Here is a 17,886-nt window from a genome sequence, read left to right on the forward strand (position 1 = left end):
CAGAAGTGTCTCAACAGTTCCTTTCTCAGAGGACCTGCAAACTAGAGAATATATCTGGCATGCACCTGGATCAGATATTGATTTGAAATGCAAAGGGATCACATCTTTCATGTTGCTTTTTATTTTGTCAGTGAAAAGCACGTGTCCTGTAGAGTCCACTGGACATCACCCATACAGCTCCCAGCCACCTGTAATAGGAGCTGTATAAGTACATCTCAGTATTTTGAGGCGCAGCCCAAGGGGCCTGCAAATATGATCCTCAGAGTCCTGTGGGATTCTTTGATTCTGCAGTCACACTACCAAGTCATAAAATGCATACCAGGCAAGTTGCTTTAGTGTTGCAAAATTCTTATTGGCCTTATGATTTACTGGCAAAACTTCCAGTCTCATTCTGCAAATGCAGTTTTGCACTTAGGAGCACAAAACAAAGAGCCTGATGACTGGGAACAGCAATCAGAGGCAGCTGTTTCTGTTTTTAATGAGAAACATGTTTTTCTGGTCATCAAATTACCACTGATAAGAAGACCTAGTGAAGTCATTGTGAATGCTGCCAATGACTTTTCTGGAGTGATATCAGATTATATGAGACAATTATTTGGGTATGACTTTCTTCAGTATTCTCCAAAAATAGCTGCATGTGTTAGATCAAGAGTTCTGCTCAGGCTTCTTTATTAGACTGTGGCAGGTACTTACAGGACAGCAAAAGAAGAGGAAAGATATGTTCAACACTACCTTCTCCCAGATACTTCTGTGGCTACCAACTACCTTCATTTTAGAGACTTCCTGATGTGATTTATCTTTCAAAATTCATAATGGATTTGTCATCCTTGCAGCATTTGTTCAATCTCCTCTTAAGCCTATGTAAACTTTTAGTGTCCATAACAACCTTGGTTGACCAAGTCAATGAAGACCCATGTGCTTTGACTTTGGGAGTTTGCCTGTTTCCTATTAGCTCCAAATGCTCTTATAATGGCTGGCTGAAAAGTCAAATCCTTATCCATAGTCTTTAGTAACATTTTCAAATGAAGAATCATGGTTTACTTAAGTTGCACCACTGACCCTCTACTAAAATACTCCACACCTTTGATCACCCTTGATGTTCTTCCATGAGTCTCATCCTATTCTGCAATATCTTCCTGAAGCAAGGAGAACACTGTTGTAGTATTTAAGATGGCATAAAAAAGCTCACAATGTAGTGGTGAGTAAAACTATCTTTTTACCCACTTTTCCTCTCTTAACATGCTCTGAATTGGATTTGCTTTTTTGATTGCTATTGAGCTTGGAGATTATTTTTTCAAATAGAATTGTCTTCTGATCCTAAGATTTTCCTAATGAGTTACTGCCAGCAGAGAGATCAGTATCTTACAAGGTCTTAGGAAAAATTAAGAGTGGCCTTTTCTCATGTATATCACTTCACCCTTCCCCACACTGAATTTAACTACTTTCATCTCCAAGTGCTCCCAGCACTCAGTCTCATAAGGTCTTCTAACTGTTGCTCTTCATACTGAGTCTTAGTCCTTGCTATCTAGATAACTCAAGTAGGAGCAACAAAATTTCTCGCTGTTTCTTATTCAGGTCATTTCTTAATATGATCAACATGGATGGTCAAATACTCCAAGGCTTCTGCAACATTTCATCACTAGATGAGCTGATCATTTAGTTCTAACCTGCAATCTCTCTTTTCCTTTCTTTTGCGCCTGTTATTTAAGAGTAAGATGACCTTATTTATTATGAAACTGAGACTTGGTTTCCTTATGAAATTCTTGATGAGGGAACTTGGAAGCTTTGTGGAAACTCAGACAGAGTGTATCAACCAGATCACACCCATCTGCTTGCTGAATGCATCAAGAGCACTGTAAGGGAGTTGTAAAGCAGGGTTTCTCTTTTACAAAAGCTTCATTTACCCTATTCGCTATCTTTACAAAGATGTCAACTGGTTAAATTCTCTATTATATTTCCAGTGGTTTTGCCAGTACATAAACCACCTAAGGAAGCTTGGGTTTCTTTTTTATTTCTCTTACACTTTCCAAACAGCAACTATATCTTTCACCTATTTTCTCCAAATTTCTTCATGCCAGAATGTGGCATTGGCAGCATTTAGCAGTATTATTCAGTAATTTTTTTTTCTCTATTTCTTTGCTTGTCATAGTAGAAAGAGATTTACTACAGACACAGTTATTTTACACAATCTTTCCTATTTCAGATAGCAGTACAGTCTCTGGTGCATTATCTTAAGAATACCTCACCCACCTGCTGCTCAGACAAAGGACTACAACATGCTGCTTAGACAAAGATCTGAAGTGCACTCCTTATCTATGTTATTGGACAAGCTTGATGGTCATTATCTGTCTGTGCCAGACCATTTAACCTGTGAAAAATGTCAAGCCAGGTTTAACTGTTTTACTATCCCAGACTAACAGGCCAAAGACTCTAGCCAAAGCATAAGACAAAATAAATTATTTCCATATGGTTCTATGAACAGAGGAAAAAGACCCCATGATACCCATTAACTCTCAACATCTATAGAATGCATCAATGAAAAATATTAGCTTCTAATTAAAATTTCAGGCAGAATGACTGGAAGAAAAGTGCAAAAAAAATAGATACTAAAAGCCTAATGTAAAATTTTTGTAATTACCATGCAGTATTTACAGCCTTGTATATCCAAAATAAGCAATTGCTACATGAATTTGATGTGAAACACAGAAACAAATGAAACAAATATTATCTCCATTCTTAATTGGTTTATCAATAATTATTTGTTTATCTGTATCAACAGAGAGACACAGCTACTCTTTGACCTTATCAAAATATTGCCCCATGGCAATTATCTAAGAAGTCCTCAGCCCCTTAATTTGGCATCATACAGCAGTAAAAAGTGCACTCCAGCACCCAATATCCAAACACTAATACAAAAACCTATTTTCTTTCTTTAAGGCTTACATAACTTGGGCATTTGAACAGTGTTCCAGAGAAAGCACATCTTTATTAAAGATTCAGTATCCTCCCTGCCCTCATCAGAAAAATGCTGTTGAGAGATATCACACGCTGCCTGAGCATTCTAACAAGTCTGCCACAAAGACTGGAGAAGATCACAGCTAACACTCATGACATCCTCAGTTAACGAACAAAGGCAAAGACACTTCTAAAAATAACATGCAGTATTTGCATTTCAGGCCTCTGTGCACAAAAAGAAAATTTAAATCAGAACAACTGAAAAGGCATATAAACTCAGTCATTAATTAACTTTAAATCAACATTTTAAACAAATTAAAAAGTCAGTCAAGTGTTCTTCCTCCTTCTGAATAAATCCTACTTTCACATTTTCAGGGAACTTACAGAAACCTGAGAAGTGACCTAGAAGATACAGTAGATTGTAGAAATAAAATACACATTTTGAAAAACAGCTTTTTCCTACATCAAAATCTGATTCATTGCATCCTTCCTCAGAATGTGAAAAAATGTATCTATTATTCTCAAAGGAGACTTCTGGATGCTCCACAGAAAAGAAAAAAAAAAAAAAACCAACCAAAAAAACCCACAAAGTCAAACAAAAATACATTCACAGTACACTTAAGGAAGAAAGGAAATGTGTCATAAGAAAAAGGTTGAGAAGACCTCACCCTGAAGACCTTTGAATCAAGAGAAACCTCCCTTCCTCTCTAAAAGATGATAAAAAAAGCATGCATTCATATCTTGTTGACTTCTAGTAGACATTTCTGGTTTAGGTGTAACCTGTGAAAGGGAGATAAGTAATCTGAAGCCATCCACCCTTTTGTTGGATTCTGGGCTTATTAAAACAGAATACATCTGTCACATGTCTCCCACAAACTGTTCATTATCTTGCACCTTATACAGAAGAAGTGAAATAAAGTACAAGGTAGAAGGGAAGAAAATACCTATAGCGTAAATGTATCCTGCTGCAGTAAAAAAAAAACCAAACCCCTCCAAGTATGACTGCAATACTTTCTATAAAAAATAGGATCTACCAACCAGGTAAATCTAAACTAATTTGAAACTTTTCCTTTTGGGACACAGGACTCTGACTGGAGTAAAATTTAGACAACAATAAATTACAGCAGATGCACAAAAGAAGAAGTAGATGAAAGAAGCTGGTATGAGTACTGTGCTTCTGTAAGTGATGTTAATTAAATGGGTTTTGGTCAGCTGGCTATAATATATCTCGGTTCTGGAAGAAGCTGTGGTAGGTGTTCTCATTCAGCTGTGACTCTTGTGTCCCTCAATTTCCCACAACTGCAGTGACTTCTGGCATCATGCTTCTCTTAAAAAATGTCAAGTCTCATAGTCCAAGAAAATTTGTGAAGAAAAAAAAGCTGCCATCCACACAAACACAGGTTCTTCATAAAGACTTGGCTGTTTCTCAGAGGGAAAGCCAACTGCAGGAGTATTATTATTTGAAATATCAGATTTATTAGAAATATGCAGGGACAAAGCAGGTTCAAGACTCACAGGGCACACAGACAGAGAGCTCTACTGGTGACATCCATACTGACACAGATGTACATGGCAAGAACTTACTCTACACTGCTCTACAGGATGCTTTGTGTTCATGGCTTTAAGGTTTAATTTGCAGCCACAGGGAAATATGTCATATGGAAAACCTGAGGAGAACAACAGTAACAGTGTGATTTCATATCAATCAAGATTGTCCTCGCAGCCAGCTAACCACAAATCCATGGCATTAGATTATACAGAATTAAGGTGGATGAGTGATTATCACTTTATGCAAAAATGCATGAAAGATGACTGTGCAAAAAACCCTGCCATGCTGTGGGGACATTAGTGAAAGAAATTCTTGCTTTGCTCAGATTTTTATATTAACAACCTCAATTTAAATTCCTTTGGTGACAGAAGGTGGCACATTGGAAAATAATATGATATTAAAATCACAGTGGCCAGATACTGAGTTGCTGAGCAACCAGACGTAGCTTCTGACATCTTAAAAGTTCAGAAAACATCAAGCTCAATCAGCTTCCTAATTATGGACCATTTCTAAAAATCTTGGCAACCATTTTAAAATAAATCTTAATTCTAAGGAAGATCATGAGTCACATACCAAGCAGCTTCCAAGTCCACACCTGTAGCATGCACACATACAAAAGAGAAATTTAAGAACTGAAACTTCAGGGACTGAATTTGGGAAGGGGAGGGGAGGACCCTACATGGTAGTCAGTATAAGAGATCATCAATGAAGATGGCAAAAACATAGCATTTTCTGAAAATATCTTCTACATAAGCAAGACATTTGGCAAAATTTTAGTGTATCTTATTTTCTCCAGGAAAGATATGAAAATCTCATTTACATTTTTTTACATTATAATAATTGTTTTAAAGCCAAACTTCTCATCTAGGCATAGAATTGGTTTATTTTAACTATGGACAATGGGAAAGAAAACTGCCAGAAATTATTAGAGTAATCCTCTTTTGGCTCTCTTGCCATTTTGTTCAGGTGAATAAAACTCTTCAATGAGTAAGTTATAATTGGTGAGAAAATAGTAGCCTTGATCAAACACTGGGTGCAAGCATTCTACTCTAAAATATGGTCTTGACCAATAATTCAGAGTCAACAACCATCCTCAGCAACCCAACTTTGAGATCTAAATGGAGAAGAGAGGAATGTAAAAAGCAGGACAATAACCCACAGTATGCTATACACATTAGTTTGTCTATAGCAACATACAGGAGATGACACAAACACGTAAATAAATCTGAAGGTTTTGTAGGTTTATAATACAACCTTCTAAAAGTGTGAGTCCAGTTCTTCACCTGCACTAAAAACATCAATACATTTTTTTATTTAAATGTACTGTCTTGCCATATAACAACTAAAGTCTGTGACACAAATGGTAGAATATTGTATCTGGTATATTGTTCTATTAGTACAGGAATTTGACTGACTAGTAAAACAAATCCCTGATGCCTCCTGTTACATTTACAGTTCTTCTGTTCTGAAAATGGTAGCAGCTGAAATAACACACAGCTCACAGTCTACAAGTTGGATTTCTGACATTTGAAGTTGATACCAGAGCTTTTATACTCACGAAGGCACTGAAGAGTCCTCATCTAACTCTATGCTGTTTCCAAAGAACCCTATGAACTTCTTCTGAATAAACCATTGCATTTTATAGAGGAAGCTCTTGAAGAAAAGCCCAAGGCCAACTTTACCATATCCCTCACTCCAGTCTTTTATTTTCCCATATATGTTAAAAACCAAAAAAAGTAATTCTTCCCATAAACTAATTTGCCAGTGCACAATACTCTTGATTTCCTAGAGACTCAAATAACTCAGTTTCACAGTTCTTTCAGGTTCTTCCAAAAGGGTGTTTTTTCCAAGAAAAACACACTTCTTTTACACATTTCTTTTAGGGACAGATCACTGAATAGGCCTCAAGGAGATGCCTGTAATTCTGTCAGATTTCACTTCTGGCTTTTCTCTGCGTACTCTGTCTACAATGTCATACTCATACAGGTTTTCTCTTATATTTTCTCAATATGGTGCATGCTTTTTCGGGGATGTGGGGGGGGCCAGAAATTCTGCTAGCACATCTTCTGGAGTGCTATGACAGACAACAGAGACTGCAAAGAATGTTCACTTTTAACTCACCCCTACATTGTTTTGCTCTACTCTTCGAATTGTGTGGGCCCTGTGTTGCAACTTAAAGGAGATGACCTCCTTGCTTCATAAGCATCAAACCTCCTCATTTTGTCCTGGAATTGTTATATACCCTAGCCTTTTGAAGATTTATTTTTTTTGTGTGACTTCTCATTATTCTAAATAGAATCATTTGGAAGATGCTTAAGAAAAACGGGTGAACTCTCCAGGGAAGAAATCTGTAGACTCCTTTCTTTGACTCTGCATTCCTTTGCAAACTACTTACTGTTCAGCACACTCTGAATACACATGAATATTTTCTAGGGTAGATTTAAAACAATTACAGAGGGAACACTAACTTTAAATAGATACAAAAAACTAATGTTGTTGCACTAAAAAGTAAATAAAGTTACTGCAGGGGCCTTATCCACAAGGAGATAAATTATCCGAAGCCCTACATGAACAAAAGCTGTAAGACAGTAAAATTATAATGCAATAAGTCATCTATGCAGAAAAATGAGTGGAGAAAATCTAAATGTACATCATAAACTAAAACACCCCAGTCTTCATACACATGGAAATTTCTGTTTGGGACCACTAGGCAGGGAGATGAGATATATATAACCCTAAAGAATCATTTATACCTGGAACATAACAATGAGTTAAAAATAACAGGCTTTTTGGGTTGGAAAAAAACAGGCTTTTTGGGTGTTCATAACATCTACAGTACTTTATTTCCTACACAATTTTATGGAACCAGACAGATAAAAAAGAAAAAAACTTCTCAAAGTTCAGAATACCACCTTTTCATTTTGTATTAGTGTGCTAGCTTCACTGGAAATAAACATGTTCCCCTTTTGCAGGATCTTCCTGTTAGTAACAGTTGCACATAAATAAAGTTTTCTAAACAAACATCTTATCTTTTTATGGAAGGAAGTCCATTAATAAGGAATTGACGTCCTTCCTTGAAAAAAAAGATCAGTGCTAATTCTTTCCCATAAACTAAAGAAATAAACTTACACCCTGAGATTTTTTACTCTATTTTCACAGCAAACTGGCTTGTCTGCACGTAGATAAAATGGAACTATTTGGGTTTTCTTATAAACAATACCTCCGTTGCTACTTTGCCCCATAATACTGAATAATGAATTTCTTCCCTCAGTTTTTGATTGCTTTATGGAACTTGTGCTTTATTTAAATTCTATTCCATTCCTGTTAAAAGTACATGGCAGCCTTTGAGCAACTTTCAGCTTGGGAGCTTTCAAAACTCACCATAACTTTCTAACATTTTGACCTGTGCCATTATTTCCAGAAAAATGTCCTTTACTTAAAAAATGCAGCCAAATATATTCTAGCACCTCTACTGTGGTCTTCACTGACTTTGTCAGCTACAAAGGACATTTCTTTTCCCCAAAATGAACTTTGTTATGGAAAATCCTCTGACACAATCTTCATCTGCTTCCCTTCTTCACCATAATTTTCTTTCAGACTAAGAGAATTCAAAGTTGATACTGTACTGCATACTACTTGCAAAAGATAAAATACAGACTTTTCTACCAATGGCTTCAGAAAACCAGCATTTTAACCTATTTGCAACAATACTGAAAATAGAAATGTTAGTATGTTTAAGGAGAGTTTAGATTTGCAGTGTTATTGTTTAGAATCTCAATGCCATACTGCAGGGAGATCAGCCAAAGAGAATGGCAGAATAATGTAGTCTGTGATTACCATACTTGTATAAACTTATGAGTCAAAATGCCATAGTATTTTTGTATGAAAAGATCTATTTACCTTAATCTCAGCAACTCTGGGGGACACAAGAAACCTTATAAAAATATTTACATAGGAATTTCAAAAGGAAATTTCAAGGAAAAAATTGCACAAGTGTTGCTAGAAAAATTCTGTTATTTCTCCTCAGCTGTGTCTATAAATGAGTTCTATTTCAAAGGCATCTATTCCAGTTTTGAAAGATGAAACACTACTGCATTCCAGCAATCACACTTAGATAACCTAAGAATGGGAATATAAAAATCTGCAATCCTTTACCAAGAGTGTGCATCAACTTTTCATACAGAATGCTTCACTTGAAAAGATGTTTAACATATGTTTTAATGCAGATAAATAAGGGAGTGACAGGGAGTGAGAGTGAGCACCAGGCTCCTCTCCTCTTCCCCTGAACTCAAAGATTCCTTTCTGACTCCATTTTGCACTAGGACAGTTTGCTTTCCAAAGATCAGTCTGCTGTAGAGGTGACAAGCCCTAAGTCAGTTCACATTACACAGCTTTGGTGATATTCATTTCTTGCACTCTTCTTTGGCATTCATATATAACTTTACATGCTGGTTTCTACAGTTTGCATTTAGACTACAGTACTATTAGTTGCTGGTGGAACCAGAAGACTTAATGTGCTTGTGCAGGTTTAGTAACACACGCCTGAGTGTCACTATAAAAGCAAGAGCAATTTCTGCTTCCCTTAACTCTATTCTTTTCAAAGACTTAGGTCCTCAGAAAGGTTTCCCCCCATTTCTGTTTAATTCTCAATAATGTACTGCGGAACAGTGACCTTTTATAAAAACAAAACCAGAGCACTGCTTTAAAAGGTCACCTAGTCACTCAGAAAACAGAGTAGATATTCTGGTATCCCATGGCAGCACTGGAAACAGGGATACAGGTGATAGCTTGACAAGTGTCTGGACAAAACAGTATGCTGAAGGTTTTTGTCTCATTAGAACTTTCACCCGTTCTCCAGGACTGCCCTGGTCAGTAAGAACGCCTTATACAGTTTCCAGCTTTTCTGCATTACTTTTTCTTTACCCTCCTTTACTTAGCATTGCTTCACAAAACTTTCTGATTTAGAATGATTTTTGACAGGGTAGAAAGCTCAGGACAGTCTCAAGAGAGCTCAGTAAATGTGTACAAAACAGTACGATTTTTTGATAATTTTATCTTGTAAGATAGGAGTTTTGGTCACCTGTAGCTAATGGCTAACTAAAATACCTGTAAATGGCTTTAGGACTGCTGAATGAATGGATGGTACCCAGCACAGCAAACAAAGGGGCCCATTCAGCAGTGTCACTGTTACCTGTGCTGCTGTCCTCTCTTGTCCCCTCACCTCCGCATTCGTGTTCGGCAATACTGGTGTTGCAACTGGTGGAGGAGGTGCTCTGCGCTTTTTCACTTCTGGGTTTGCTGTCATTCCAGAGATGTTACCAAGGGACAGTGATGAACCCAGGCTGCTGGAACGAGAATTCACCGAAGGGGAATTTGGTGCTGTGGAAAAACCCTGTAAATGGATTAACATCTTGGATTAACATCACTCTTTGAAAACAATGGGAAAGAAAGAAGAAAAACAAGACACATCTGGTTACCGTTTAAACAATGATATGAATAATCATGTATGTTCCTCTGCCAAACCTGCTGAATTGCAAACTCTAACTTTTGGAAACTTCCAAAGGTCAAGTGGAACAAAGCTTACAGGCAGTATTAATAAGACAGGAGGCACGATAAGCACCTACTGTGGTTTAATAGTACTATTGATGGGAACACTGCTGCTGCTTGCTATTTAAAATATGAAGTTCACATTAAGACTCATAATTATAGTTATCCAAATGCATTTGCAGTTGCATTTAAATTACAAGTGTTACACATTTCTGGAAGCAAGATTTACTCTTAAATGAGAACACTGTATTAATAAAATGCTGTCAGTGTCTCAGGCTGGTCTATTTTGTTATCAATCTGCCTGATTCACCTGAGTCTTCTCTGCAGATTTCCATAAGAGAAATTCTGCTACCATTAAACGATTTCCAATTTACATGCACAATCACACATAATCACTTACAACTTACTGAAAACAACCATTTAACTTGGTAAAAAGAAGTCCTACTGACAGGCACCACTCTGGATTTTAACAGGCCCGGATGAAAGGAGAAACAGAAAATTACTTCAATAATTCCTTACTGTTAAAAATTACTTTAGTTCTCATTGAAAACTTAATAAAATCACTGGAAAAAGTTTAATGGATTTCAGAATCTTGATACATTTTTATATTAATGTACAAATAGAAACATATCCACTCACATAATAGCAAATTACAAATACAAAAGATTATAACCAGGATTCCTTGAAAATGTGCATTTTAACTTTAGTTTTTACTCTTAAATTCAATACCTTTTCTTTACACTACTAATAAAAATCTTGCAAAAACTCTTCCCTCAAAATCTGAGTCACCTTCTCCTTTTTTTAATTAAGAGAATCTTCCATATTAAACTGAAGATTTTACTTTTTAATTAAGTTATTTGACTGTAACTTCTTCCCAGAAATATCTTCTGTGGAATCACCACTGATACCACTTCACTATGACCTGGAGCTGAATAGCTTTTCTGGAAACATAGGCTGATGTGCATGGTTGATAATGCTGTTCTTATCACAACAGAATATGCTACCACAATTGCAAAACTCTCCTGTCAAGGACATACAGCTCTCTGGTGGAATTTTGTCCAAAACCACAGAATACATACTGGTAGGAAACTTAAAGGCCACCCCAAATGCCATTACTTTCAAAAAAAGAAAGATAATTTCTTTCCATGCGTGCCAAGTGCAAGCTTAGGTAAAAATTAAGAACACAGGACAGCAAGATTAAATACACAATTAATTTAGTTTTAGGACCATTGAGGAAGCACTGATAAAGCATAAAGAGCTAAAAAAAAGAGCAATGCAAAAACATATATAATACAGGCTCCTTTACTGCCTGGGAAATTTCCATGTTCTGTAGATTCCTGTGAAAGCAACTGAGATGCAAACAGATTTGTGCCTTGTCCTGAATTTACTGTGTGTGTGATGGCAATTGCTGACCTAGATGCCTGTGTTAACTTTTATGTTGCACACTGCAAAGCACACTTCATCTTGGAATAATGTATTTAGCACAAGTGGAGTATGATACCAGTCTTCTCTGACTGAAATCAGTGTTTGCTGCATCTTTTTCATCACCAATTTCTCTGAATTGAATGGCATCAATAGCATCTTTACCCTTCTATTACCCTAATAGCATCTTACCTTACCTTACTTTGTTTAAAAGATTAGGTATAATCTTACAGAGAAGTAGTCTTGTCTTGGCCCTGTATCTTGGGCAGTGGAAAAAATAATTATCTCATCTGTAAGCTAAAAGTTTTAAGTCTTTATCAGTGCATACTGTACAAGGTCCTATCAAATAAAGTTTGTTTATTCCTACAGAAATTATGGGTTCACAGAGTGAAATATAGTTTCCTCTTTTCACACATTTACAAAACAACTGAACAAAACAATTTCAAAGTGGGTTCTGCAGGTATGCCTTGACTCTATTAATTCTTTAGCCTTCTAGATAAAAGGGTGGAGAAATTTTAGACAAAGCTGTATGAAAATAATAAAAAAATCCCTAAAACTCCCCTCCTAGCACTACAAATGCAGAGTACTGGTAAGACGATAGGCCATAACCAGTTTAAAATGAATATTCAATTTTATCTCAAGATCTTGTGGCTGAAGAGCTACCAGACTCCTTTTCCAAGCTACAGGTCATTGGGAAGGGATATGGTGATGAACAATTAAACAGTTTAAAGCTGCTTTATCCTGTTTTTAAGCTTGGATTTCCTAACAGAAGATACAGGGGGGAATAAAAAGGTAATACTTCCATGACACTGTAAGTAGTTTTTAATAAAAAGACTTGAATGATAGGAAAAAACCTGAACCTTGCAAATTCATCTGTGTTTTCTTTTCCAAGTCCAACCTTCATATCCAGCCCGTTATTCCATTACTGAGCATTTCAAGAATGCTCATGTAAATACACTTGCCCTAAAACAAAAACTTGCTACAGCTTCCAGGGGAATGGAGTGAAGACAGTTTTGAACTAGTTTTGAAAGCCCTCTCATGCAGCAACAAGAGCTTTGCCTAACTGGAGTCAGATCTTCAAATTCTCTTGTGTGTGTAGTCATTTTCATTAGCTTTAAGAGAAAAAAAAAAAACCAACCCTGGACACAAAACACTGACACAAATGATTATGGCATGACTTGTCTTTTTCTTTGAAACTAATGCCGAGAGACAACACATAACTCAGCTTTTATATTTTATGTTGGGTTAGATGCAATACAGTTTCTTTCCAAATCACAGGATTTTGGAGGTTTGTTTTTCAGGCAGTTTAGCAAGGCAACTATTAAGAACATATAACATTAATCAAGTAAAATTGCAGGGATATGATATCTACATGCCAAATACTCTAACCATCTCTCATTTCTTGTTTTTCTAATTTGTTATCAAAGAACCGATTGAATTACTCAAATTACAGCAGTATAAGTGAGGAAAGCCAAGCTCAGGAATTGAAGCCAATGTTACTGGCTAAAAAAAGTCAGCCCTTATCCTCCATTTCATTTGACAAACAGGTTTGCATGAATACTCTGCTTAGATTCCAAATCAGTTCACAGAATCCATGTGCTTCATAGGAAAAAAAAAAAAAAAAAGAAAAAAAATCAATTAATAAAAGAAAAGTAATGGAAACTAATTATATAAAGAGCTTTCAAAAATGTCTCTCAACTTGCAAAATCACAGTCTTTGTTAAGCCACTGGTGTTGGAGCACTTTGCTACCAGTTCAAGCAACAATTAATTAATGTGAACTAGAAAGAAGAAGAAACAGTTTGGTTTGGGATTGTTTTTTCCCCCTGAATTAAAGCAAACCCAATACAAAATCAGATAGACCAGCATAGGTCAGCAGTCAGATTAGACACTAGCTGAGCATAGGTGGATTAGAATCCATTTCAATACCATGAAGTAGATATCAGAAGGAGGCAAAAAACAACTGCTGTACCAACCTATGGTGCCAATATATCTCATCACTATTTTATGTTAAACTTGCCAGCTAGTTTTTTTCCCCTCTCATTAAACTTCTGAAACCCAAGGAACTTCCTGTTTTTTTCCTAATGTACGAGGTGTTTTCTTTTGGTTCAGCAATTTAATTTTAATTTTAATTTTTTTTCCTACTAGTTCTTCTAATTGAAATTTAGCTATCAAAGACATTTTTGCAGGGCAAATAAGGACTGCTAAAAACATAGAAGTATGAAGGCTAAGAGTAACCTGCTGAGGTATGCATACCACTCTCATTTTCAGAAGATACCAAGCAGGCAGCTTTCTACAAGACTTCTAAAGTCCCATACCTGCTGAACTCAACACAAGATAGATTAAGAGCCTAAATAAAACTGAGGCCAGTCTCTGTTCCAAGGTCATCAACCTAGAATGCAATTGTAAACTATCTTTTTCAAACTACCTCCTTTTCAAGATAAACAGAAGTTCTGGTATCTTATGGATACTTGGAAAATTTTAAAGTCATATATAAATAAAGGTAAGAGTAATCTATTAAAAATATAACTGTACTGCTGTGAGAATTCAGTTTTACAAAAACAGATGTGTTTAAAAATGGAAATCACCTTATGATTGTTTTTAAAATATGTTCCTTATATATAACTTTCTTACCCAAAGCCCTGTTATTAGCATTTCCTTGACTTTCTGATGACACTAAGTGGCATTTAAAGGTCAGCAAGGAAGAGGTTGCAGATTGCCTGTGAGAGTGATTTGACTTCCTGTTCCCTGTTCACACCGGTCAATAAAAATTTTTCAAAATGTCAAGCTCTTTTCTTGCAAGGTTGTTACAGACAAGCCTTTCTTCCGCAGCTCTTCGCCAAAACTCACATATTTGAGCTCCCAGGCTTGTTATGCAATTTCCTTCTCAGAAGTTTTTAAATCAGAAGTAATCAATGGAGCTGTTTTAATGCACTCAAAGTACCAGATGTATTAGCAAAAAGTAAAGGTTTTATTTTTTCCAAAATAGAGACAAAAAATAAAAGTATCATAAAGGATATAGTTGGTTTTTTTTTTTTTTTTTGCAAGTATATTATGGGTAAATACGAAAGGTAAGATTTACAGCAGGCAAACAAATCCATCTATTTAGTGACAGCAAGAATATTTATGCCTGTTAGACATTTAAACTCTATTAATACAAACTTTTATTGATTAGCTGAATGATACCACAACTGATTACAACTGGCCATATAAAATGCCAGACAGACCTACTGCACAAAGTGAACTTAGAAGCTGCTTTCCCTGACGTGACACTGATATTACGCTAAATTTGCACTAAAATTAACAACACAGAAACTGAATTAATCCAAGATCCTGCTTCAAAACTAAAGCATTATGCTGTAGTCATGACATTGCCGGGAGACACAATTTAAAAAACCCAACAAAACAAAACAAAAAAATTATGACTACTCAGATTTTCCTTTTTAACCAGGCACACTGAATACAGTTTGTTTTTTTGTGCTCCCTGAAGCACTTGTGCTAACAGTCTGCAATCAGAAGGAAAAAAAGTTAACCTTTTCCTGTTCTGAACTGAAAAAAAAAAACAACCCATTTTTATGCAATTTACTTTATGCTGCTTTATTATCTCACTGCATTTTGCTATTGGTAGGAAATTATCTGGTCACACACCACAATAATAAAAGAGAAGCAACTATTTCATTCCCACAACAGTTTTTTTACAGAGGCTGCACTGTGTTGATTTTATATGCCTGGCAAGGAAGCCCTCAAGTTCTTACTATAAAATTTTTGATTATACTTTGAAGTCTGTACAACTAGTGCTACCTTACACTTGTATGAGTCTACCACAGCATCTAGATGGCAGTTCCAGATCTTGTGGTCAGGGCCCATTTGGTAGACACCAGAACTTAGACAATCAGAACCAGAGAAGTCTGAGAACATTCTGTCTCCTGTGCCCCTGCCAGCTCTCCCTCAGCGTGGCTGACCACATTCCTCTTGTTTTAATACAGAGTTTTTTGATCAGAAATCCTAGCAGTGCCAGGTGCAATGCAGTCACCTCCCATACAAAATCATCCATTTTATCTCCCAGTGCTAAAGTGACCAATCTACCTATATGTCACTGTGGAGGTTAATGAAATTTTCCTATGACACAGGTCTACAGCATCTGCAGTTATGCTGTTTTTCTTCTTAATTGTCTTTATCATTATTGTTTTCCTTGTACCTTAACCTTCCCTTCCTAGAAGCTTATCTGATTACTTCTTGTCTTCACTTAGGTAAGCTCATGTGATGGAAAGTGTCTCCACAGCGGAGAGTACAACCTTGGTTTCCAGCTCCAACTGACTTATGTTCACGACTCCTTTTGTGTCCAACTTGTTTTCCAGTAGAAAAGATGAAAAAACCACCACCCAATGAAAGGAACTAGAAAAATGGAAGACTCCAGGAAAAACATTTTCCAAAAACACACCAAGGGCTTAGATCCACTGTGAATTTCTCAGTACGGAGAACTCTCAGTAGGGTATTAACTTGGCCCCTTCTACTACACTGAGGTCAACAGGGGTGACCACCCAGAAAGCGCTTCCAAGAAACTTCTTTAGATTTTGTTATACTTCTTGTGCCTCATATATATAAAAGAAGTGAAGCAATACTCAGAACTCAGTTTCCATTTGAAAATCACATGGATACTGAATGAATATGGCAAAGCCCACAGGTAGGAATCCGCATGTAAGCTGCTTGCTGTTTATAATGAGCTGTCAAATATTATATTTTGAAGTTGAGAAATATAAACATTTTACTAAAATCATTAGGAGGTCAGAAAACATGGATTGGGAATACATGAATTCCAGCTAAACGTAAACACGTCTCTAAACTCTTGCAAGTATAAAGAAGCAGATGCAGTATCACCCACTACTGCCACCTCCCTCAGTATTCTGCCAGTCTAAGATCACAAATCTAATCTGAGTTCCCCAAAAGTAAAGGAACTACCATGGCACATTATGAAGCAGTGGAATAGAAGTCTAGGAATTCAACAATGTGTATTAATCAAGCAGCTCAGAGATTGTCAAGTCATTTACATTTTTTCTGAATTTTATGACCAATGCTTTGAGAATTCCTCAATGCTTTGAGAATTGAAGCTTTAAAATCACTTCTTGTGATTTAAAATTCAATGTATTTCCTCCAAATAAATTGTCCTGTTTCCTGTTTTACTTTTCAGATTTTCTCAAGTCAGAATACCCTTCATGCTTAATAAAACCTTTGTGTATTACTGCTACCCAAATTCATTCATGTCAATCTGAAGTCAATCAGTATCAAGAGAAATGGATGCAATAATTTTTTCCATTGCAGCAATAGATGCAAAAAAGGAAGACAAGCTAACTTTATTTACATTGTTGCCTTTCCTCTGTCTCACCTCTTCTGTAAGTGACAGTGTGTTTCAAACAAACTCATATTTTTTAAAAAATGTAGTATCCCAAGAGAATTAGCAAAAAAATAATCTTTCTTGTCAGAATTATAAAATAACTGGTGAATCATAAAAGGAAATAAGAAAAAACTGTGGAAAACATTACAAGTCTCTTTTTGGGTATTTGTCCAAGTGGAATAAAAGCAGACGTGAAAGTAGAAAAGAACACATGAAGTGAGGATGGGAACAAAAACAATAATTGTGGCAAAAAATGAAGTGAACATGTTCATGAGATTTGACAAGAAACTAAGTCCTTGAAGAAATTCAGAGAAGAAAGTCTGGAAAAGGAGAGGAGCATTGCAGAAAGCAGAAGAGTTCAGTGAATGTGATGCTAAAAGGAAGGATGTTCCTTCCATCCTGGGAAAGGAACAACGAACTAAGGAGGCTGTGTAGGACAGAAATCATATTTTGTAAGAAAACTCCATGATTGTCCATGTACTGGCCTAGAAAGATGGTGATGTTCATGTTCGCTTGTCATGAAGGCAGTGCAGGAAAAGTCAAATGAACAAAACTGACACCAGAAAAGATTTAGCACTGAAGGAGAAAGGGATTGATATATACAGATTTGTGAATGTATGATAAATATTTCTATGGTAGGTATTTAATACATAGTAAGACAGGGAAGCAGAATGGAAGAAAATAACAAAAAGAAACATTTTGAAACCTACGAACAAAGGTCCAAAAGTCAACAACAGACTGAAATAGAAAAACACATTTTAAAAGAAATCTGAAGAAAGAATTAGAGAGGAAAATTCACATGGACTCCAAACTTCAATTCAATCCCAGTATAGAAAGAAGACAGGAAAATATTAAGCTGGAAGCAAAACAAGGGAAGAGTCTTAGAAAAGAGGCTATTTACACTTTGTCTTGGAAGGGCATTAGCAGATAGAGTGAGAGCAATCTTGGAAGACTGAAGATGGAAAAATCCATATTTTTGTAAGCTTGAAAAAGTTGGTGTCTCCTTTCACGTATACTTTTGCA

At 36.2% G+C, this 17,886-nt stretch overlaps 1 protein-coding gene across 2 annotated transcripts in view; it reads right to left on the reverse strand.

The window, feature by feature from the left end:
* The window catches only part of COBL (cordon-bleu WH2 repeat protein), a 155,914-nt gene that overhangs the window by 64,125 nt on the left and 73,903 nt on the right, over nt 1-17,886 (reverse strand). For both annotated transcript variants that reach the window (XM_053991372.1, XM_053991363.1), the window contains one exon: nt 9,696-9,896. In XM_053991372.1, the coding sequence (XP_053847347.1) occupies nt 9,696-9,896 (201 nt within the window). The remainder of the gene's footprint in view (nt 1-9,695; nt 9,897-17,886) is intronic.

This window comes from Vidua macroura, chromosome 1, assembly GCF_024509145.1.
Source record: "Vidua macroura isolate BioBank_ID:100142 chromosome 1, ASM2450914v1, whole genome shotgun sequence".
In the NCBI taxonomy this organism is placed as follows: Eukaryota; Metazoa; Chordata; class Aves; order Passeriformes; family Viduidae; genus Vidua; species Vidua macroura.